Source organism: Sitophilus oryzae, unplaced genomic scaffold, assembly GCF_002938485.1.
Source record: "Sitophilus oryzae breed Bouriz unplaced genomic scaffold, Soryzae_2.0 scaffold_980_pilon_pilon, whole genome shotgun sequence".
In the NCBI taxonomy this organism is placed as follows: Eukaryota; Metazoa; Arthropoda; class Insecta; order Coleoptera; family Curculionidae; genus Sitophilus; species Sitophilus oryzae.
Window position 1 is genome coordinate 228553 of NW_022147617.1, and position 25692 is coordinate 254244.

At 33.3% G+C, this 25692-nt stretch overlaps 1 protein-coding gene across 1 annotated transcript in view; it reads right to left on the reverse strand.

Annotated features, from left to right (window-relative positions):
• The window catches only part of LOC115891211 (proton-coupled amino acid transporter-like protein CG1139), a 100427-nt gene that overhangs the window by 47495 nt on the left and 27240 nt on the right, over window positions 1-25692 (reverse strand). Inside the window, exons 4-5 of the mRNA XM_030911634.1 lie at window positions 21669-21819; window positions 11210-11331 (exon numbers count right to left, since the gene is read on the reverse strand). Coding sequence (XP_030767494.1) covers window positions 11210-11331; window positions 21669-21819 — 273 coding nt within the window. The remainder of the gene's footprint in view (window positions 1-11209; window positions 11332-21668; window positions 21820-25692) is intronic.

The following is a 25692-nucleotide window of genomic DNA, read 5'->3' on the forward strand; positions in this document are numbered from 1 at the left end:
TTAAAAAATAAATCAAGATGATTTTTTTTCCCAAAATTTATTTGATGATCTAAAGTAATCGCAAAACAATTTTCAATGCACGTGATCAACTTTGTGTAACAAGCGATAGCGACAGCGCTGCCAAACTGTGATGGATTTATGAGATAAATCTTAATGTAAAATTGGAAAACTCACTCGCTACAAATCGAAATAAGTAGAAATAACTTTGAAAGTGGTATAATGTGCTTACCAATCAAACTTACTTCCCTGACTGCAGTCAAGTGACATAAAAGACCTTTATTGTCACATTTTCGTTCAAAATAGTTCTGATAGTTATCAGAAAAACTACAAGCTCTTTGCTTTGACTGTTTAAATGCTTCGGTATATATTCAACGCACAATTTCAAGAAATGCAATACAAAAACTCGAAGATCTAGTACTTAAAAGTGTCTGTGCTTAAAAGTACAGTTTTTTAAAAAATATATAAAAATAGGCAAAAAAAACGAGAATTGCTCACAAAGATTCAACAACAACACGATATTATACAAAATAATGACTAACATATTATATTAATTGTCATTTAATAAGACAACGTCGCTGATCGCGGTGCAATATGACCAACATGACGGTAATAAAAATCGGTTTAAACTATTTTTTGCAGCTTTAATCTAAATAAAATATCTGTTACAATCATTTTCTCTAGAAAGTAAGATGAAGAGCTGCTCGGATCTTAAATTATACAACAAATTTAAACATTTTTGCCAAAATTTCATTTAGTCAGGTTTATAGATTTTAGTGTCAATTTCGATATGATTAATGATTAATGACGTGCATCGGAAAATGTTTTGCGATTACCGTATGTAAAATTTAAGAATCACTTGAATAAGTTTTGGATTTACCTGTAACGAAAATAACCAAAACAGTCCTTAAAAGAATTTGTTTAGCTTTTCTTTATGTAACCTTGCTTCAAACAGTAGCAGCGTGAGGTGGTCGAGCATCTCTGTACTGTCTGTCAGCCATCCTGTTGGCCAAAACAACAAAGGGCCAGATTGAGGACACCGTGAATCACTACAGCCGTAGCTACTGACTAGGCTTAGAAATGGGAGTGAAACAGCATGGGACTGAAGCTACATCCACGCTGTGGCACTTAGATGTAAGAAAAATCGTTCTTACTGGGGACACTCGTCCACAGGACATCTGTACATAAGAGAATGTCTGTACATAAGACACTCCCCGTACCTTGGACACAGTCCGTACCCTGGACACAGTCCGTACCGTGGACACAGTCCGTACCTTGGACACAATCCGTATCTTGGAAATAGTCTGTACCTTGGACACAGTCCGTATCTTGGACGCAGTCCGTACCTTGGATACTATTAGGACCTTGGATAATGTTCGTACCTTGGACCCTAAAATGTGAAACTCTTGTCTAAAACAAACAAGGTTCAATAAACAAAATAAACCCACCTCGAAATACTTCCGAGGGCTCAATAAACAATAAACAACATGTCCTTTTCCATTTGACGTTCTGGAGGACAAAAGAAAAGGACGCCAACGTGCCAGCAAAACACAAATACAAGTTAGGACATCCATAACTCTACCCTAAAATATTCAATAATAATATCGAATCTATAAAAGGTAATAACTCTCTTTACCTGTAGCCTCGAAATAGCAACTGATTCAAATTATACAGCAAATTTAAATAATCACCATTTCTCAAAGCTGGGATACAACAGAGAGCCAAAACAAAGTGAGGTTAAGCAAGGAGAGTTGACAGAAGCGATGTTGACAGCGCCTCCACAGAATAGTAACAGGGTTGTATCGAACGATAACAGGGTTGGCGACTAGGGACGTAAAAATTACGCGTCAAATAAACTATCCGGCCTGAACGAGAAGGAATCCGGTGATGATAGGCCAGAGATCATATATTATATATAAAAAGACATGTAACAGACTAAAAACGTTACACTGTGTAAGTTTATGAATTATAAATAAACCTGTATTAATTCTTTACTATACTAGGCTTACAGGAATCATAAACTCAAAATGTCCAATGACTTGTAAATATTTGCCATAATGGGTAGTGTTTTTTGACCTTAAATAATGGCTAGAATACTTGCACTGTGTTTGAATAATTCAACAGCAACCTTTAAATGTCCAGTCAATGAGCGTATTATCCTCGATTACAACATACACATTTCAAATTGCTTATATCAGTAGATACTTGACTGCAACTTATGTGGATTGTAATTTTTTTGACGTATTTTTTAATGCTAAAATGCATACATATACAGGGTGTCCCAGGCTGAGCGTGCATTAGAAGTTTCTAGAGAACTACAATATCTAGATCGGAGATTTTTTGCACAGGAGTGTTTTACAACGAGATCTATCGATTACAAAATATTTTTCAATATGGCTGCACTTCCGGAAATACTGGAGTTGACAGCAACTTTCTTATTTTGAATAGATTGTCCCCATTTTTATTACATATAAAATTCTCAAAATTTTATGAATTTTGATTTTAAACACGTTATCCGTTTTTGAAAAAAATATTTAAAATTTTGGACGAAAAAAATTGCCTGTCAAAAATATATAGTTAATATAGTCAAATTTAGTGCCACAGCCACTGTATCATAAAAAAAAATATAAAAAAAAAAAAAAAAAATTAAATTGTCCGAATGTCATATAATAATGGCCATAGCTGTCATGTAATTGAACGATTAAAAAATTGCTAAATATTTTTCAAATGCAAAAAACTTTTAAATTCGTGACTCTTTTTGGCTATACATATTCTATACCTAAAATAAATCGTTTTTAAGATTAAGATTATTTCCAATTTAGTTTTTAAAGCGTATATTTTTCTTGATTTTTAATAGTAGCCTATGACTTTAAACGTCAAGTGTAAAACAATAGATCTACTAATAAACTATAAATTCTCTAGAAACTTCTAGGGCATATGTTTATAGGGATATTTTCTTTTATTTTTATCGTTTCGGTATACTATTGTTTTGACACCCTGTATGTATCTACATTTTATTTTTATATTAAAAAATCATCTTTATATGTATATCTAAAAGTACTAATAACTAACATCACAAGCTTTTCTATAATTATTAAGCTTCGTTTAAAAAATTATTATCATTTAAAAAGTTATTTTTTTTTAATTATATAGGTATTCTGTAACCTTTTGTATAATACTTATTTACAACAAAAGAATTTTACATCCGTATTCATCAATGTTGAAAAGTTTATATTTTTGTTATACAGGGTGTCTTAAGTAAGTGCAAATATTTCTAGGGCAGTATACTTAGACCCCTGAAACACGACTATGATTTTTTTCGCGAAAAAGAAATTTGATGATCAGGAATTTTCTTTTAGTTTTTACTTAAAAACACAATTTCTTGATAATATGGCTATACATATACAGGGTGTCCTAGAAATAAGTGCAAATATATTAACTGGTAGTATAGTTCAACTCCAGAAACACGCCTATGAGTTTTTTCGCGAAAAAAAAATTAAAAATTCGAAATTTTTGGTGGATTTTTTTTTAGTTTTTAGTTAAAAACCATAATTTTTTGATAATATGGCAACGTAAGTATTAGATTAAATTTACAAAAAAAAAATCCAGAAAAGATTCAGTGGTTCTCAAAATTTTAGCAAAAAATAATTTTTTTTTCGGAAAATTTCTAAGTACAATAACTCCATTATTTTGGCCTTATTGGAAAAACGATAAAGAGAAAATATATTTCTTTTATCGAAATCTACCATTCCTTAAAATACTTGCACTTATTTCTGGGACACCTTGTATAGGTAGTAGATTTAATTTACAAGAAAAACAAACAGAAAAGTTCCAGTGGCTCTCAAAATTAAAAGCAAAAAATTATTTTTTTGAAAATTTTAAAATAAGATAACTGGGTTATTTTGGACTTTTTTGAAAAATGGTAAAGAGAAAATATGTTTCTTTCATCGAGAACTACTAGCCCTGAAAATATTTGCTTTTATGTATTTAAGACACCCATTACTACTCTACATAAGTACTTCAGTTTTGAAGAATGATACTGCTATTTGATAAAACAATCATTGAAACCTATTTGAAAATCACAGATGAGTCATATAGTTTTTCATGTTAAAAAACAATTTTCGATTAATATTTAATCCAGTTCCTATGATTCACTTACTTTAAAATTACTAAATATGACCAATTTTTAATTAGTTATTTCATTTAAACTCTCAGCCTTGTGTTTTGAATATTTTTACGGTTCAAAGCGTGAAGCATTGGCTCATCAAATCATCATTGTCATTTCAAAAACGTTAATTCATCTACGGTCAATGATGTAAAGCGTGAGGAATGCAAGTTTTGTTTAGATTAGGCATTGTTAAATGTAACATATTGTTCAGGTACCTTAATATCGGGTATTGTTGTTGCGACAAAGTTAAGTGGGATTTTTATGAATATGCTAATTTAGTTATCGTAGGTTTACCACATTTTTAAGCGATTATAATACACTTATATATTTTCAAAAACGCCAAACACAGCTGATAAACATTGTTATTTATGGTACTAGTGTGTTATCTTACGTATAAGCCACGCTGGGAAATGTTTAACCCCCGAGGCCGTAGGCTGAGAGGGCTAATTTTCTCAAGTGACTTATATATATTATAGTTATAACATGCGAGTGCCATACAAAATTTTATCCAATAGCAGAACCGTTTCATGTCCAATCTCTAAAGAACAATTGATTTAAAAGGATCTACTTGTAGTTCTACTTTCATTGTTGCGAATTAATAAATTATACAATATAGATGTGCGTTTTTTGTTTTTTTTTTGTAAATAATCAATAGCACTGACATTAAGACGCCATTTTGATAAATCGCGATTTTTTAACGATAAAATAGTGAATTATCAACCAGCAAGTCAGACTTTAAAGAAAAACGATTCAGGAAGATCTTCCGCAAGAAATGATTAACCAGGCAGATGCCGGCTAACTTTATGCAAGTTTTTATTATCGAATAATTATTATTATTAAACAGAGTATCAATATTTACTTCAGCAGCCTGCTGAGGGAAAAAATATTCATTTCCGTCATTTTTTACAAATACCACCTTCCAGTGGTCGGTCTTTTGGTCTTGGTCTTGCACAAAAAAAAAGACCAAGATCAGTCTCAGCGCTCATCACTAGTGACTATAGACACTTTAAATACCTAAATTATACAGGGTGAGTCGTACATAAGTGCAAATATTTTTAGGGGTAGTATATTTCGACCCCAGAAACACGATCATGAAGTTTTCTGCGAAAAAAAAATAAAAATTTGGAATTTTTGTGTTTTTTTGTTTCTTAGTTAAAAAACATTGATAATATACAGGGTGGTCCGAACTGTATTCCAGAAACTTCGGCAGCATATTCTGCAGATAAAAATAAGTAAAAAAGTTCGTACAAATATATGTCCTAAAATGCTTAGTTTCGGAGATAGAGAGTGTTGAAGTTTCATTTTTATTTCGATTTTTTCCAAATAATTTCTGAAGTAACGTCAATATTTGGATGACATAAAAGTTTTTTGACATGAGAAATTTGATTTTGATGTCAATATTACTCCTAGTAGTAGAGGGCGCCACCTACATATTTTTAACTGGTTTGAAGAGTAGTAACTTTTCGTCCGTACCTGTATAAAACTACTGAATAAAAAAATATACATTTACGATGTTTTTTACGTAAAAAAGGTCTCTTGGTAAAAATCGCTACGAGTAATGGTTCTCGAAATATTTGGAATCGAATTTACCAATTGACATAATTGACATAAATTAAACATGTTGACTAATTAGTTATTAGACTAAAATCATAAATTTGCAATGTTTTTGTGACAAAAGTTCAACAGAAACTGTTTTATGATCATTTTTTCGAAGAAAAATTTATGATTAGTTTAAAAAAATAAAAAGTTCCCAAATTTCTCATTTCAGTCAAATAACTATCTACTCAACATGTTTATTTTTAGTCAATAATGACATGTATTGACTATTTCCATTGTAAATATCTTTGGAACGGTTGCTCGTAGCGATTTTTACTAAGAGACATTTTTTACGTGGAAAATCACGGAAATGTATATTTTTTCACTGAATATATTTGGAATAGAAATTATCAATACCTGTCATCATTGACATAAATTAAACATGTTGACTAAATAGTTATTAGACTGAAATCATAAATTTGAAATGTTTTTGTGCCAACTGTTTGATCATCATTTTTGCCGAAAAATTTATGATTAATTTTAAAAAAATAAAAATTGTCCAAATTTATTATTTTAGTGAAATATACATTATCTACTCAACGTGTTTATTTTTCGTCAATAATGACATGTATTTACTATTTCCATTCTAAATATCTTAAGAACGGTTGCTCTCGTAGCGATTTTTACAAAGAGATATTTTTTAAGTAAAAAGTCACAGAGATGTATATTCTTTCGCTCGGTAGTTTTATACAGGTACGGACAAAAAGTTATTACGCTTCAAAACAGTTGTAGGTGGCGCTCTCTACTAGTAGGAGTCATATTGACATCAAAATCAAATTTCTCATGTCAAAAAACTCCCAGACCCCAATTTTCCCCCAAATTTCCTCCAAGAAATTATTTAGAAAAAATCGAAATAAAAATGAAATTTCTACACCCTGTATCTCCGAAACTAAGCATTTTAGGACATACATTTATACGAACATTTTTACTTATTTTTATCTGCAGAATATGCTGCCGAAGTTTCCGGAATACAATTCGGACCACCCTGTATAACATCGGTAGTAGATTAAATTTACAAGAAAGAAAACCAGAAAAAGATACAGTAGTTCTCAAAATTTAATCAAAAAACATTATTTTGGAAATTTTCAAAGTAAAATAACTCGGTTATTTTGGATTCATTTAAAAAACGGTAAAGAGGAAATATGTTTCTTTTATCGAGATCTACCAGCCCTGAAAATATTTGCACTTATTTAAGACTCACTCTGTATTTACTTATTAGGTACTACCTGGTAATAAAATTTGAAAATAAACGTTAAAAAAGTAATTACAAAGTTTTGTATAGATAAAATTAAAATAAAATGGAGCAGATTAGTTTTTATAGTACGATTAATTGTATATCGGCTTAACGATCACTTACAAGTACTCGTAGGTACTACAAGAAATATTGCGATATAAAAATTAATGCCGGGCATAGTGAAAGGTAAATGAATGATGCAAACTGTTGCATAGTATGCGACTTCCTTAAGACTGTAATGTCTGTAATGTCGACACTCAATATCGCTAAATGTTAATATGTGCCGAAACATTTCCATGCGTGCGATTTTTGTGATATTAATATGCCTATTAAGAGTGTATTTCACTAGTCCAAAAAAGTAACAAAATAAGCGTTCGGCATTTGACGTTTTATGTAAAACTGGCTAGGTATTTTTACACAGATGAAGAAGGAAATTAAAGATAATGGATTATACTATATCCGTATTAGAGCACATTTTTAGACAACTTCTTTATTTTTAAGATTTTGATGTTCAGTCATCACCAAAATATTCCTTATGTTTGGAGTAAATTTTCTCGAAAATAAAGACATAATTTAAAATTCCGTTACGATATGGAAATAGATTGAAGTTTTGTGATTACAGTGATATATAATTTATATGGTTTTGTAACAACTTGCTCGTTGTTTTATGGCAAATGCTGAAGCCCTGCAAACCTTAATCAAGCCTTAATCAAAGCACGTGTGTTTGGCATTTTGGGTGTGGCTTAATACGGCAGGATCGGGCTAAGCTTTAGGCAGATTTCTGAAATATAATATATCCTTCTAACACATCCGCTTTACCCGGCCCCTGAGAGCGACCCGAACAGTACAGCGTAATAGCACAGTTTAAAGAATATATAATATACATGTAGTATATAATATTTAAACTGTGGTAATAGACTCCTAAGATACTCCAGCAGGTGTGACTAATATTCCGTAGTTCCCGTTTTAGTAGATTTAACAGCCGAAAATTAATGCTAAAACTAAAAGGCACAAATGTTTTGTTAATTGACACAATTAAAATGATATTAATACTAGTTTAGTTCAAAGGATTAGCGGTTACTTTTACATCACGTAATGTTTTTAATCTAAGTATCTAGTTTTAGACATGTCATTAACCTAGAAATTATTTTTTTAACCTAGAAATTATTGTTTACTATATTGATATTTTATTGTATTTAAGCTAAATTCTTAGAAAAACATTTAAATAATTTGGAATATTTATAAGGTTTTTTTTTTCAAAAATAATTTACAATGAAAGAAAATTATGAAGCAAACAAAGGGCGATTTTTAAATTAATAAGTGCAAATATTTTCAGGTGTGGTATATTTCGACCCCAGGAACACGGCTATACGGTTTTTTCGCTAAAAAAAGATGTTGAAAATCATGCATTTTTCTTTAAATTTTCCTGTATATTTTTCGAAAACTTTTTAGAACTGTCTGTTCACCGCAAATTTTCCCACTGTATAATTCCTTAATCTCAGATATTACCATAGTTACGGCTTTACTCTATGGTTACGGCACTAAAAGGGATGCAAATACATAAAAAATCCGGTGACTCAACATTTTTTCAAAAAAAATCAATTTTTTAAAAAATGTTCTCTCTATTTCTAAAAATAACTCGGTTATTATGGACTTATCTGAAAAATGATAAAGAGAAAATATGTTTCTTTTATCGAGATCTACCAGCCCTGAACAAATTTTCACTTATTTAAGACTCACCCTGTATATAGTGTAACGTTTTTATTTCGTTACATGTCTTTTTTATATATGATATATATGATGTCTGGCGTATCGTCATCGGATACCGTATCGTTCAGGCCTGATAATTTATTTGGCACGCTTGGCGTCATTTTTACGTTCCCTAGTCGCCAACCCTGTTATCGTTTGACACAACCCTGTTATCGCTCTGAGGAGGCGCTGTCAACATCGCTTCTGTCAACTCTCTCCGTGCTTAACCTCACTTTGTTTTGCGGCTCTGTTGCATTCCGGCTTTTAGAAAGGGTGATTATTTAAATCTTGCTGTATAATTTGAATCAGCTGCTATTTCAAACCAACAGGTAAAGATGAGATATTATCCTTTTAGATTCGATATTATTACTGCATATTTTTAGGGTAGAGTTTTGGATGTCCCAACTTAACTTTTATTTGTATTTTGCTGGCACGTTGGCGTCCCTTTTCTTTTGTCCTCCAGAATGTTACATGGAAGAAAGGACAGTTTCTTTGTTTTTTATTGAGCCCTCGGAAGTAATTCGAGGTAGGTTTATTTTGTTTATTAGACCTTGTTTGGTTTTAAACAAGAGTTTCATATTTTTAGAGTCCAAGGTACGGACTATTTCCAAGGTACAGGCATTATCCAAGGTACGGACTATTTCCAAGGTTATAATCCTAGGTTATGGTCCAAGGTACGGGTAGTGTTCCCTTGTACCATTATCCTATGTACGGATGTCCTGTGGACGAGTGTCCCCAGTAGGAATGATTTTTCTTGCATATAAAGTGCCCCAGCGTGGATGTAGCTTGAGTCCCATGCTACTTCGTTCCCATCCATAAGCTAGTTAGTAGTTACGGCTGTTCCAATACATGGTGTCCTCATTCTGGCCCCTTTTGTTGTATTGGATGGCCGAGTACAGAGATGCGAGACCACCTCACGCTGTTACTGTTTGCAGCAAGATTACATAAAGAACAGCTAAGTGTAGATTTAAGTTCTAGTTTTACATTTAACATTTAAAACATTTTCAGTCTTAAACAATAACGTACATCTTAAGTAATATCGTACAGACAATGTTTAGTGGTTAGATTGTTAAGAACATTTATGTTGATTTAGTAGTTACAATATGATTTAGATTTTAGGTTTCATTACATTACGTCTTGTAATGGTATTACTTTCATAGATATTTAGTACAATTCTTAACACCACTTTCGTTGACCACTATAATAATTATTAACCACTATAATAATTATTAACATTAACCACTATAATAATTATTAAAATTGTACAATGCTATTTACCATCACAGTCCATCTTGAATAAAATACAGTCATTAGTTTTAAGTAATATACAACTGTGTTTTCTTTCTCTGTACATGCCTGGCGCCCAATATCTATATTTTTTTGTTTATTGTTATTGATTAGTTTCCTCTCTAGTGAAATACCTTACCCACGACTGCTCTGCGATGAAAAGCTGCCGTTCGCAGTGGTAATGTTTAAAAAAAAAGCTACAATAGAGCAAGGAAATTATCAATAAGGTCGCAACCAATGCAACATGGGTGAAAAAGAACAACCTACTATACAATGCCACTAAGATTTCAATTAAGAGCCGGGTCGGGTAAAGCGGGTGTGTGGCCGAAGGAAATATATATTATATTTTAAAAATCTGCCTAAAGCTTAGCCCGATCCTGTCGTGTTAAGCCACACCTAAAATTCCAAACATACGTGCTTTGATTAAGGCTTGATTAAGGTTTGCAGACAACAGGCCTCTTGACAGGACATATGGCTGTCAAGTGTTACCTGAACAAGCTCAACCTGTATCAAGGAAGTCTTTGCTGCAGACTCTGCGATAAAGATCCTGAAACAGCGGAGCACATAATATGTCACTGCGAGGCTCTGGATCGCAAGCGAAACTTTTTATTGGGGAAAGCTAGGCTAGAACCGGAGGAACTATGCTCCCATCCTATCAAGGACCTACATAAGTTAGTGCAGGGCACAGGGATAGGAGAATGGGTGCAGATATAGAAAGGGAACAAACACAATAGGCCTCACAGGTCGCAGTGTTTCCGGCAGGGGACGGCCCCTTATTGTGAAAGAAAAAAAAGGTTTGCGGAGCTTCGGCATTTCCCATAAAATACCGAGCAAATTGTTACAAAACCATATAAATTATATATCACTGTAATCACAAAACTTTCAATTTATTTACGTATTGTAATGGAATTTTAAATTATGTCTTTATTTTCGAGAAAATTTAGTCCAAACATAAGGAATATTTTGTTGATGTTTGACCATCAAAATCTTCAAAATAAAGAAGTTGTCGAAAAATGTGCTACAATACGGATATAGTATCATCCTTTATCTTTAATTTTCTTCTTCATTTGTGTAAAAATAAGTAGCCAGTTTTAAATAAAACGTTAAATGCCTAATGCTTATTTTGCTACTTTTTCGGACTAGTGAAATGGACTCTTAAATACATATAGTCTACTTACTTGGCAAATCTAGCCCACGGCCTTAAAGGTTTAGGTCCTTGTTTGAATGCTTCTTCCGCTGTGTCTGCAAATCCTAAACTAGGAATTTTACCTCTTGTACATACTTTGTGAGAAGCCTTGACCTATAACAACGATTTCAAATTGTAAAACGCAATTCTTGTTTAAACCATATACGGAATATTAACAGCAGAGTAATTCCCTGCACATTATATTAAAGTTACTATTTTCTCTTGATTCGAAAATATTGTAAGAATTGGAATTTCAACATATTAATTTATTTAACTTTAAGAATCACGGCCATAGAAAATACACGTCTGGCTGTCATTTACAATCACTAAAGCCCCGCCAGACTCACGAGTCAGGTAGTTAACTGAGTTTAGCGTGCCTAACGAGCGTTGGACGAGTCTGGCAAGGCTTTCGGGATGTTGCACATTAGCCAGAGTACCATTTACAGGTGTAATTATAATATAAACTATCGTCAAACAATTTTTTAGTACTGCATAAATAAGGGCAATGCAATGGTTTAAATAATTTTATTCAATTTTTCACCTGCCAGACATTTCATTGCAGTATATTTGCAATCCATCGGAAAATCCTCCCACATACATATGTATACAGGATGTTCCTTAATGACTTTCTTAATGGCTAATATTTAAGGAGGTGATTCTTAGACTTATCTAAGAGAAAAACTTCATCTATACTACATAAAATCCTTAAGTGACTGACATACTGATTAATCACGATCCTGCTCAAACCACTCAACGTAAGAAGCTCAATTTTTGCATACAGGTTGATTCTAGGATGTAGAGGTTCGATAAGAAGGGATTTTTCGAAATTCCAGTTCCGAGGGGGCGAAACCACCCCTCAAATATTACAATATTTTTTATTTAAAAAACGGTCAAGTTTCCGAAAAAACGCTTAAACACGTATATTTCATTTTGTTTTTTTACATATTCTAAGATTTTTTATAAATTTATACAGGGTGTTTCATAAAATATGACCATTGATTAATCACGATTCTGCTTAAACTGCTGGACATTTAAAGCTGATTTTTGACAAACATATTAACTGTGGGGTGTAGAGGTTCGGTAAGGAGGGGTTTCTCGAATCTCAAATTCCAAGAGGATGAAAACGTCCCTCAAGTATTACAATATTTGTTATTTAAAAAACGGTTAGTCTTTCGGGAAAACGCTTGGACCAGCATAATTTATTTGTTTTTTTTACATATTTTGAAATTTTTTAAAAAATCATACAGGGTGTTCCAAAAAGTTGGGTCATTTCTTAACCACGATTCTGCTTAAACTGCTGGACGTAAAAAGCTTATTTTTGGCAAACGGATTTTTCGAAAGTCAAATTTCAACAAGATGAAACTACCCCTCAAATATTACCAAGTTATATAATAATATCGCCATATTGGTTTTTCTCATGCTGCCATAAATGTGAGAAACTTTTATCCAGTTTGTAATAAGTTAATGGAAATTCTTGCTTTGCTTTATCATCACCATTACAAGTTATTAATTCGACGCGAACGAAGTAGCTGGTACACGCTATTATAAATATATGTCCTAAACATCTTAACTTTTAAGACACAGGATGGCAAAATTTTCTAATTTTTTTTCAAAATATCTCTGATGGTATATTTGATACACGTCTTCCATGCATCAAAATAGCTTATTTTGATATACAAAAAAAATTGTTTTGTTTCTTAATTTCCTTCCAGCCAATGCAGAAATGATTTCCACACAACAGTCACCACATCATTATTTTCAGCGATTTGACCCTGAAATAAGACTTTAATTTTTTTAAGCAAAAACTATGCGTTGGACGAAAAAAATCGAGAAGTAAAACATATTTAGATGAATGGAGATTTTGAAAATAATTTTTATTTTGAGAGAAGTCAGTGGTGTACCACTTTTCTCTCTAAAAATATTCAATATAAAACCCGTATCTACGGCACTGATTGAGATAAATAAAATTCTTTGTACACTAAAAAAGTATTTTGATGCATAAAAGACGTGTATCAAGTTTCATAAAGATATCTGTACCTAATAAAATCAGAGTTATTATGAAAAAAAGTTTTTTTTTAAATTTACCACCCTATACCTCAGAAATTAAGATGTTTAGGGCATACATCCATATGAAGCTTTTCTCTTGGAATAGGTCCAAGAACAACGCCCTTAAATATTAGCATGTCATTTAGGAACACCACCCTGTATATGAAATTTGTTTAGAATAACATACCGAATAATTCTATGGGTGTTTGCTGACAAAATAAATACCGAAAACTGTTCTCTGTTGAACACACAATCTATGATATACACATATGGCCAAAATTATTGCATATAACGATATTTTTATTTTATTTTGGACCTAATATGATTCTTTTTATATTTCTGGACATATTGGCTTACTATACGACTAACTAATATAAAATTAAAAAACTAAGTGCAACTAGGCTGTTATTACAATTTTATTTCATAATGAGTGAAAATCAACAAAAACAAATTTCATTTTAAACAGAAAATATTGAAAACAATTTTAATTATTTCTCACAACTAATAGTCTGTATTGCCTCCTCGAGCCTCAATGCAAGCTGTGAGACGACGTGGCATGCTCTCAATTAAGTTGTCCAGAAGATGTTGAAGAATGGCTTCCCAGGTTTCGCGCGCAGCAATTTTCAATTCATTTAAGGTACGGGGGGAATAATTCCATTTGACAACATGGCGTTTTAGCATGTCCCAAACATGCTCGATCACATTCATATCTGGAGACATCGGTGGCCACCACAGTTTTCTTATACCCTCTTCCTCACAAAATTCGCGAACCGCTACAGACTCTATAGACTCTAAAACGTCTCTAAGATATGAGGCACCTGTCATTGTGCCATCAATAAAAACAAGAGGAGTTCGAGCTCCGTGCATTATACCTGCCTATACCATAATGCTTCCCCCTTGACAAGGGGTTGAGCTGCGATGTTCAAGCGTGCTCGTCTCCCAGATGCTCTCCAGACCAAAGTTGGTCGCGAGTCTGACACTAGGCCTATTCTTGTTTCATCACTAAACATGACCAAATTCCAGTTAGGTACATTTGCTCTGTGTTTGTAGTCGCGTAATTTTGTGCTGTAAATTAAACTTCGGAATACGTAGAGGCCTCCTTAAATTTAATCATCTGTCATGAAGTTTTCTTGCTATTGTCTTTCTTAAAACATTTACTCCTTCAATGCGAGCTAACTCATTTTTAATAGGAGTACTAGAAAACAGGGGATTACGTCGTGCAATTAGGGATATTCGATGGACTTGCACAGCAGTAGTCACTCTCTTTCTACCTCTTCCAGGCCGGTCTGTAACCTCGTTTGTTTCCCTGATTTTTTTTAATATTCGCGAAACATCGCTTTGGTTAACTCCTACAATTTCAGCTATTGCAACTTGCCGGTAGCCCTGTTGAGACAGTGTAACTATTCTGACTCTATTAAACTGTGAAATAATGTTTCTATATAGGCATTTTAACCCTTAAGTACTAACACCCCGTCTCACAGACGCAACGGACTAGCTGGACATATGACATCTCCACTCCTCTCCGTTTCTAATTATCATCCAACTATGTAATTTCAATACCCATCAAAACAAGTTAAAAGCCGGCAGGGCAATTTGCAAAAGTGTGTAGTTTTAAAAATATTTTAGTTTAAACTGTCGATGCCGTCTGACAGACGGAGTGTTAATGTTAACGTAAGTTTTTTTTTTCTAATTTGTGGAATGAATCAAGCACCTAATAGCCCAAAACATGTGAAGTATGGCTAGCAAAATTACAAGGTTACTCTTTTAAAGTGGTTTGAAGAGATTGGCAGCGATAATAGCAAAATAGTGACATAGAATCCGAATGTGGCGAAAATTTTGCTATAGACAGCGATCCTAATTCTGAATTCGAATTAGAAGGTAAAAAAACAGTTTTTAACTAATATCTAAAGGTATGTAGCTGTGTATGTTTTGTTATATATGACGAAAATATGAATGTGAACGATCAGTAGACTAATATCGAAGAAAATGAAGAGAACAATTTGTTTGGAATGCGCAAAAAAGTGTGTAGGGAACAAGCCCATCTTTAGAACTGTCATTTTTTTATTCTTTATATTTTCTTTTGCTTTTTTTGTGCTTAATAGATAGGTTTTTATATGCTAAATATAATAATAAATATAGTTTTTCATTTTCCTTTCTTTTTTTTTCTATCTAAAAAATCCAAAACTAGTACTGTTATTTCAAAAATATAAAACATGTTTGCATAATATAAGCATTGGATATTTTTTTCCTGTAGTTTTAATGCTAATGATTCACTCCACTTACAAAAAATTGTTAGACACAAACAAAATATGTATTTTTTAATGCGTCTCTCAGACGGTCTGTTAGTATAGGCGCGACTATTTCAATATGTTAGTACTTAAGGGTTAAGGAAAAAACAATGGTTAAATTTCTTCTGAAACCCAAGCGACCACAAATCGAAATGTGCAAGAATTTGTAATAATATTGGGTCTGAACGATTAACATTGTTTACCATATCCATTTTAACAAAAAAAATGTTTATTACAGATTATCAAAGCTATGTATAAAAAAAGATTCTTTAAATTCCTGTCCGGTATATTTTTAAACGATATATGCAATAATTTCGGCCATGTGTGTATTTAATTTCATATTTTATTATTAAAAACGTAATACTGTTAAATATATACAAGCACAGTATCTAAAAAGAATAGCATCCAACTCTTGTTATCAGGGGCGGATACAAGAATTTATTTTATGGGGGGCCCAAAATAAAAAGTAATGTAGAATATGCTTTTTAAGGCGCCATTTTTATCTCGAAAGCTTAATATTTAACATAATTTACATATTTTAGGGGGCCCGGGCCCCATGGACCCCCCCTCTGTATCCGCCACTGCTTATTATTCTTCTGGTTATTGTTCAACCTAATGAAAATTATGAGAATAAAAGGAAACGCTAAAATTATCCCTCTGGGCATTTACACATTATATAATTTATTCAAATATCTTAAAGACCAGGTGTTTATATTTCCATAAGAAAATAAACGCACCAAGTAATGGGCATCAAATATGTGACTCATCTGAAGGTCGCAAAATGAAATCCTTTCTCGATGTTCATTTGGGATTTAAACTTTAGAGGATATATCGAAAGAAATGTTTTTATTTGAATTATTAAGGTCCATACCGCGTGGGTTCGTACAAATACATAAATTAAAATAATACTGAAACCTTGATCTGCTTTCAACTTGAAAACCGTGACAAGAACAGCAATTTTAATTAATTCATGAATTATATCGTGCGTTTCGAACCAAAATAAAGTGAAATACTACAGAAAAAGATTAGTTATAATGATAATGTTGATCTATTACTTGTAATGATGTATGGAGATGGCTTTGGGACAAAAATCACGCAGTTTTCAAAGAAGATCGACCATTATTATACAGGGTGACGCACCTCATTCGCCTCGATTGATTCGTCCTCGATAGATGCTTTGGTTTTTGAGATATTTAAAGACATTTAAATATGCATGCTCTAATAAAAAAGTTTGTCAGCACCCCGTACATTACCTTTCAGAGTTTATTCTTGTGGTGACTTTGAAACCAGAGAAATTAACTTTACTAAAACAATGTATTGCTTTCTTAAATGTATACAAGGGTATCAAAAATTGCTGGTCTATTTTAAATATTTATTTTACATAAAAACTTCGTTATTTCTATGTATGACGCAATTTTTGATACCCCTGTACACATTTAAGGAAGCAATCAAATGTTTTTAAAAGTTTATTTCTCTGGCTTGAAAGTCAGCACAAGAATTCATTCTGAAAAGTAATATACAAGGTGTTGACAAACTTTTTATCATAGCATTTTAGCATAGCTTATTTAAATATCTTTAAATATCTCAAAAACCAAATCATTTAAATATAGTAAACCCTTATAATAAATGCCTTATTTTATGTTCAAAAATCCAAAAATGAAATAAAATACCTGGTGTTCCATAAGAAAAAATATAACTTTGGTATGGATCTTAGTTCTGACACACCTTGTACATTTCAAAATAATTTTAAATTATGTACATTACTTCCCACATATACCCGTCTGCTGTATGTGTTACAGAGATGCCACGACACACGGAAATCAAACAAACAATTTTTCAGAAGGGTCAGACTAATATTTTTATAAAATAGGCGTTTTCTTAACATTTCACGCTGGTCCTAAAAAGACGATCAAATATTAAATAGGATAATTCTGTGGTCATTCCTAAAAATCAGAGATTTTAATAATGGCGTTTATAACATGTTAGTGTAATCTGCTGGACAGAATATGGCAGAACGTACTACGTTTTAGTCACGGTTGCAAAACGCACCAGCGTTAGGCTCAACCAATGAGAGCCGGGAAAATCACATTATGGACTATATAATGGTACATTTTGCTTAAATGCCACCGGGAGGCACGTATAGCCGCCCATACTAAAATATGTTAATAAAAAGTTGGTAGGCAGTTCTTTAAATTTCAAAGTAAAGCAATTTTTCCAATTTTGGTCCGCGGTTATTTCCCCTATCCGCCACCTGGGGTCGCGTCCGATGGGAGTTTGGAGTTCTCCACATTTTCTCAAAAACTGCGACTGACTGATTTTGATGTTATTACAAATTTTGTTGCAAATTGCAAAATTTATAAAAACTTAAATCTTTTAAAAGATTTAAGTCTTTTGTAAAATGACTTAAGTTATTAAAGAAAATTACAGTTAGGGTTGGAACCTTTGAGAAGAACACAGCAAAAAACAAAACACTAAATCACCACAATACACCAAAAACACTTTCTTTATTGACACTGGACGCGCGTTTCGCTAACCATGTTAGCATCATCAGCAGATTGAGCGTTTATATATGACTCGCTCAGTGGGCACCGCAGTTGAAGCGGCGCTAGCAAAATCTAGCCAACCGAGTCAGAGCCCACTGAGCGTAACAGTTAGATTTCCACCACTAGAGTAGTAGGAACAAAGAACTTGAAGGAATTGGACCGTTGTCACTGTTCATACTCTCTTTACATTTAATAATTCTGATGCTTTCATATGCATCTAATTGCCTGTAATTTGAGACTTGTTTAATTAATTTTAACCAGTCTCAAAAATTAATTAAACAAGTCTCAAATTACAGGCAATTAGATGCGTATGAAAGCATCAGAATTAATAAATGTAAAGATAGTATGAACAGAGACAACGGTCCAATTCCTTCAAGTTCTTTGTTCCTACTACTCTAGTGGCGGGAATCTACCATCAGTTACGCGCTCAGTGGGCTCTGACTCGGTTGGCTAGATTTTGCCACGCCCACTGGTGCCCACTGAGTGAGTATATAAACGCTCAACTTGTAGATTGTACTTTAGTTTATAATCATCTGCTGATGATGCTAACATGGTTAGCGAAACGCGCGTCCAGTGTAAAAGTAAAAGTGTTTTGGTGTATTGTGGTGATTTAGTGTTTTTATTTTGCTATTAAAGAAAGATGACTTAAGATATTATATCAAAATTCTCATTTCAGCTTCTAGAAAAATAAGGTACTAATAATTCTATTGAATGTTTTCCTATTTATTTTAAAAATATATCTCCACATACCCTGTTAAATTATAAATTAGAATATAAAAAACAAATAAAACAATTTAATTATATTCTACTATTTAATAATATAATTTTATTTTGTTAAACTTAGATCTCGTTTAAAACTCATCTGTACCAAAGAATGTTTGCATCCTTGACATAATTTTTGAACCATAAAAATCGAATTATTACCGCGAGTAGTTTTTCAGTTAAATGTATTATTTCATTTTAAATGTTCTAAAATTTTACCGGTCAATTCAATTATCCCTTTAGCGTATCTAAAATAAAATAATATTAGGCATTAGATATAGCTTGGATATGCCGCATTATAGCTGAACATTCTAGGAAATTTTAAAAAACACTTTTTAAATTCATGATGAGTTATTTTTGAAGTAGATAAAACTTCCTATAGTTTTTTTTAATAATTACACACATTCACTTGGTCCCCGAATCATCTTTACAAGAGGAAAAACTTTTTTAATATCAACATTTTGAGACAAATTCAAGCATTCTTATAAAAGGATTTGCTTGTTCTAAAATGATTAAACTATTTGTTGCACGTAAAAAGGCTCTCATGATATGCAGAAAACCGGCGGGATATAGGTGGGGCTGCGCTCCTAACATTTTGCGCTGAATGTATACCATGATAGTAAGCCCATGATTACTTATGGAGCAGTTGCTTGGTATACAAAACTAGAGCAACGTACAGGAAGGCAAAACCTGTGCAAAGTATAGAGACTGGCATGTACTGCATCACAGGTGCCATGAGAACATGTCCAAAAGCAGCAATGGAGGTCATTCTAGACCTAACATCACTACACATTGTCGTCGATAGTTATGCCAATGCGACAATGATTAGAATGGTCATTAACTGAAACAATGCTGGGAGAATTTTCAGGTCAGGGGCTTGGAACACCCTCAAAAAGAAAATTCCACTTCTTCAACTCCCAGTGGATGATATACCAAGAATTTACAACTTTGAGAAACACCTCACTGTAGAATTAAGTAATAAAAAGGATTGGAAGAAATAAACGCTTACTTATATAAAAGACCATACCATCACGTGGTATACTGATGCTTCCAAAACCAAAGCAAGGACAGGGATAGGAGTTATATAAAAGACCATACCATCACGTGGTATACTGATGCTTCCAAAACCAAAGCAAGGACAGGGATAGGAGTATTTGGGCTGAAAACTAAATACTCCGAACCTATGGGCACCTACCCCAGTATCCTTCAGGCAGAAATTTACGCTATCGAAAGATGCGTACAATTTATCTTAGATAGGAACTATCGAAACAGGAAATTGCCATCCTATCCGATAGTCAAGCAGCACTTAGCGCGATCAACTCAGTAACCATCAATTCGAAGTTGGTCAAAGAATGCCTAGAGAAGCTCAACAAATTAGGCAAAGAAAATAAAGTCCTCCTACTCTGGCTGCCTGTTCACCAAGGGATAGAAAGCAGTGAGAAAGCAAATGATTTAGCTCCACTAACTGGACCAGAACCGTTCTGTTTTCCAAATGGGAACCAACTGAAAGCGGAACTGAAGAATCTGGAAGACTCCATCCGTAACTTGGAATGGGTGTCCTCCAACGACAAGAAAGTCGAAAAAGTTCCTCAGAACTTACGACCGAGAAAAATCAGTTTTCCTTGATTTAAGTAAAAACAATCTTCGGATTGTCACGGGGTTTCTAACAGGACACTGTCTCCTCAACGAACACCTCAGTAGGCTGAAACTGAGAAACAACGGCGAATGCAGATTTTGTGGGGAAAATGGGGAAACACCAGAACACCTTATCACTGAGTGCGCCGAGACGACGACCATTCGTGCCATGGATTAACTTTGGTACGTCTGATGTCGAGGATGGAGAGCTGGCCTCTGTGGAGCCGTCTCAGATACTGGCTTTTGTTAAAGCCCTGAGACTGTCTGATGAGATATAACTCGTTATAACTCAAGAAAGGGGAACACACAATAGATCTATAAGGTCGCGGTGATTAACTCCCCTCCTAAACTTTCTACATTCTACATTCTGCACGTAAAAAACTATTTTTTACACCCAAAAAAGCTATTCTTTACTTGTAAATTATTTTTTGTATTATATATGTTACACGTAAAAAACTAGGTATTTGTTACGCGAAAAAATATTTTTTTTTTTAATTTGTTAGAATAGTTAGTTAGAATTAGTTAATTTGTTAGAATAGTTGTTTAGAATATTAATTTTTACATTACTGTTTGGATATTTCAAAGTACACCTTTTCAAACATGTCCTTCAATGTAATAACTATTAGTAAGAAGTTTCACTTCAAATATGCGCACATAGTGCACACAATTTTTTTCTAAAGAATGCATTTTTCTCAAAATGTTAATAATAAAAAATTGTTCCTCTTATAACCACGATCCGGGGACATGGGATTAAAAAAAATTAAAAGAATAGAATTCTCTCTTATAGTATATACAGGGTGTCCCAGAAATAAGTGCAAGTATTTTAAGGGGTTGTAGATCTCGATAAAAGAAACATATTAAACTCTTTATCGTTTTTCAAATAAGTCCAAAATAACGGAGTTATTTTACTTTGAAAAATTAAAAAAATATATATTTTTTTGCTAAAATTTTGAGAACAACTGGATCTTTTCTGGATTTTCTTTCTTGGAAATTTAATCTACTACCTATATTGCCATATTATCAAGAAATTATGTTTTTTTAACTAAAAAACTAAAAAAAATCCTTTTTTTTTTCGAGAAAAAGCCTTATAGGTATACCTATTTCTGGGGTTGAACTATACTCCCAGTTAAAATACTTGCACTTATTCGTGGGACACCCTGTATAATGTAGAACTTACCAATATATGTATGGTGTGGGTACATAGAAATCCTATAAGTAAGGTTCCGAATAGACCAACTAGAAGACCAGCGTTTCTAAAAGCTCGTGGAATGGCTAAAATTCCGGTACCAAGAGAACTTTTTAACAGATGTGTAAGCGCTCCGGAGAAACTGAAAAAACAATGTATATTAATTAATAAAATATTAATAAACTACTTAACAGAAGAGATGAAACAATGCAAAGTATAGTTAAATATCGTTTTGTCGGTTTGCTAACGACTTTTTATGAGCACCCTGTAATTTCGTTGTGGATAAAGCAAGAATATTCATTTTTACTAATCGAGAGGACACACTATAGCTGACTATATTGCCAATATATTTAGTAGTTACACCTCGTAGTTTATGAATTATCGCTTGTCAAATTTCTTTAATTTCTCACTGTGACTCACTGATCTATACTAATACAGGGTGGCCCATCGAAAACGTCCCGCAAGGCATAACGGCCAGGGTAATTTTTTTTTCAGAAAATTCAAAAACACGTCAATTTTGTTTGTGAGGGGGACAACTTTGGCCCAAAAATTATTGCAAAATCTTCGACCCTCTAAGCGGGGGTGTTATCCCCCGATTTTTTTCAAATGGAAAGGGGGGTCAAGGGGTACCGCAATGAAAAGGGCTTTCTATTCTCTATACTTTCCTGCTTCGTTTTTGAAGATCAGTCGAGTCGTTGGGAAAATATGAAGGATTGAAATTTGAAAAGTTTTTTAAACATTTATCAGAGTAAATGATAAGGATAAATTCCTTCGACCAATTTGCTGTTTTTTCTTATTATTTCTAGATGTTTGCAATCGGGTTGCGCAGATATTCTATGAACGCCATCCTGACAAACACCTTTATGGCAAAATTGTTCGCCAGTTAGTAGCAAAATTTTGCAAAACTGGTTCCGTTATGAATAAAAAAAGGCAGAGGGAAAATCCTGTAGTAAGTGAAGCTATGGAGGTATTCGTATTGGGCCAAGTTGCCATGGACAGTATTCTGAGTACAAGAAAATTAGCCAATGAAACCGGCGGGAATCGTACAAGTTTCCAAAGGATATTAAAAAAACACAAGTTCCACCCGTTCAAAATTCAGTTGGTACAAGAACTCAACGAAGACGATTTTGATCGTTGCTTGCAATTTTGTGAAGCTATGAGTGAACGAGTGGCGAATGATAATAATTTCCTATTTAACGTGTGTTTTTCGGATGAGTGTACTTTCTTTTTGAACGGTGTAGTTAATCGGCACAACTATCGGTACTGGGCTGAGGACAACCCCAAAGTTTTTCACGAGGTGCACACACAAAACCCTCAGAAATTGAACGTGTGGGCTGGTATTTTTGGAAATTCTATTGTAGGTCAGTTTAACGATATTTAGAAGAACTTCAATGTACAAGTCACAGAACAGCTATCTAGCAACTACCGCACCTGATCGTTCAACCTTGTGGCAAGTGAAGAAATGCGTAAACATCTAGAAATAATAAGAAAAAACAACAAATTGGTCGAATTTATCCTAAATTATTATCATTTACTCTGATAAATGCTTAAATAAACTTTTTAAATTTCAATCCTTCATATTTTCTCAATGACTCGAGCGATTTTCGAAAACGAAGCGGGGAAATATAGAGAATAGAAAGCTCTTTTCATTGCGGCGCCACTTGACCCCCCTTTCCATTTGAAAAAAGTTAGTATTGTAAAGTGAATATTTTGCAATCATTTTTGGGGCAACAGTTGCCCCCCTCACAAACAAAATTGACGTGTTTTTGGATTTTTTGAAAAAATAAATACCCTGGCCGTTATGCCTTGCGGAACGTTTTCGATGGGCCACCCTGTATATAAAATCCTTAAGTGACTGACATACTGATTAATCACGATCCTGCTCAAACCACTCAACGTAAGAAGCTCAATTTTGGCATACAGGTTAATTCTCATGGTACAAAGAATACAAGGTATGATATTGCGCAGGTTGGTCGCTACGTCACAGGTGATAACAGGCGCTATTGGTCAGCACGCTCCGCGCGCCAGTTTAAATCGTCAAGGTATTGTTATAAACCTGTTTTTTTGTTTATATACCGTCATTGAATTATCGCTAAGCAAGTTACTATGGAGCAGTGCGTAAAGCCCCGTTCTCAGAACTGCGACTGTCGCCAGCGACACGACTAAAGAACCAATCAGATTTGTACAAAATTCAAACAGCTGTCAATTTTAAATTTAGTACAGCTCCCATTGGTTGTTTGAAATGTCAAACTGTGTCGCCCGCGACACGACGTTGTTCTGAGAACGGGGCTTTAGGAGTTGGGCTAGGAAGCGAGAGACCGGGGTTCGAATCTCGGCGGGACATAACTTTTTTTAAATACTGTTGTATTCTATAGTTTATTTTGTAGTATAAAAGAAAGAACTATTTATTCTGTTATTTTTTAATCTGCGGTATTAATATAAATTGATTGTTGGTACAATAATTCTCATTTAATATAAAATAATATTCTACTTTTTTGAAATGTATCTGGCCCTAATTGTACCTAAAAAGTAATATATTTTTACAGATATACCATATTGTAAACTATTGAATATTTCAATCACTTAAAAAGTTAATTTGCATTGAATAATTGCCTACAATCAAAGGAAATTTGAGCTATATAATCCTTGATGGGCATATTCTGGTATGCAAATACTTTTTAATACCTCTAAATTTTGGGTTTCTGTTCAACTGATTTATTCTCAAAACCAGAAACATCTACATATAAAAAGAAGCACCAGGTCACTAATTATAATAAACTTCTCACCCTTTGGAATTACTTCTGTCACAATTACAATACATTCATCTGCATTGGCATTTTCTACTTTTCGATGGGAAACAATATAATTCCCAACATTTTTTAAATGATGTAACAATTCCTCTTGTGGTTACTTTTCCATAGATATCCTCATCTCTGTCCTCATGTGAATTCAGAGGCAATGAACATAAAAAATTATTTACCATAAACATCGCAAACTAAAAACCTAATAAACAATTTTATACCGAATATAGAAATAAATTTAGTATACCTATTATGGTCCAAATCCATGTTAATGGATAATTATTATTTTTAAATATATTTTTGAAACTGCTGGTTTTAGTAATTATTAAATTAAACGAACTAAAAGTCTTAAAATAAACAATTCTTAACCATAACCCCAAAAAATGCAGATCTCCTGTCAACTTTCTTTATTTTTTATTTATTCATTATTTTCCTAGTGACGTCACAGGTCAAATTGGAGCCGCTATCGATCATACCTTGTATTCTTTGTACCATGGTTAATTCTAGGGTGTAGAGGTTCGATATGAAGGGATTTTTCGAAATTCCTGTTCCAAGAGGGTGAAACCACCCCTCAAATATTACAATATTTTTTATTTAAAAAACGGTCAAGTTTCCGAAAAAAACGCTTAAACACGTATATTTTATTTTGTTTTTTTACATATTTTAATATTTTTTAAAAATGTATACAGGGTGTTTCGAAAAATCCGGTCATTGATTAATCACGATCCTAAATAAAATCCTAAATATTTAGGAATCATTCTGGACTCGAAGCTTTCCTGGAAAAGGAACACGGAGGAAAGGATGATAAAGGGAATAAATGCATTCTATGCATGTAAAAAACTATTTGGAAAGAGATGGGGTCTGCAACCGTACATTATACACTGGATGTACACTGCTATAGTTCGACCAATCATCACTTATGGAGCACTAGTATGGTGGGAAGCGGTACTTAAAGAGACTAATAGAAAAAAAGCCTCACAAAAGTATACAGCGATTAGCAGCTCTAGGTACAACTGGAGCAAGGAACAACACAGCGCAAGCTGCGCTAGAAGCAATTTTGGACTTGGTAATCAATCGACTGGCTGTAAGCGATTCTGGCCGCTAAGGGTGCCCTAAGATTAAGGGAATCCAATCTGTGGAACCAGACCAACTACGGTCACTGAGGATATTGCGATAGGGGAAAATCATGGTGAACACGAGTCCACATCTGCTAG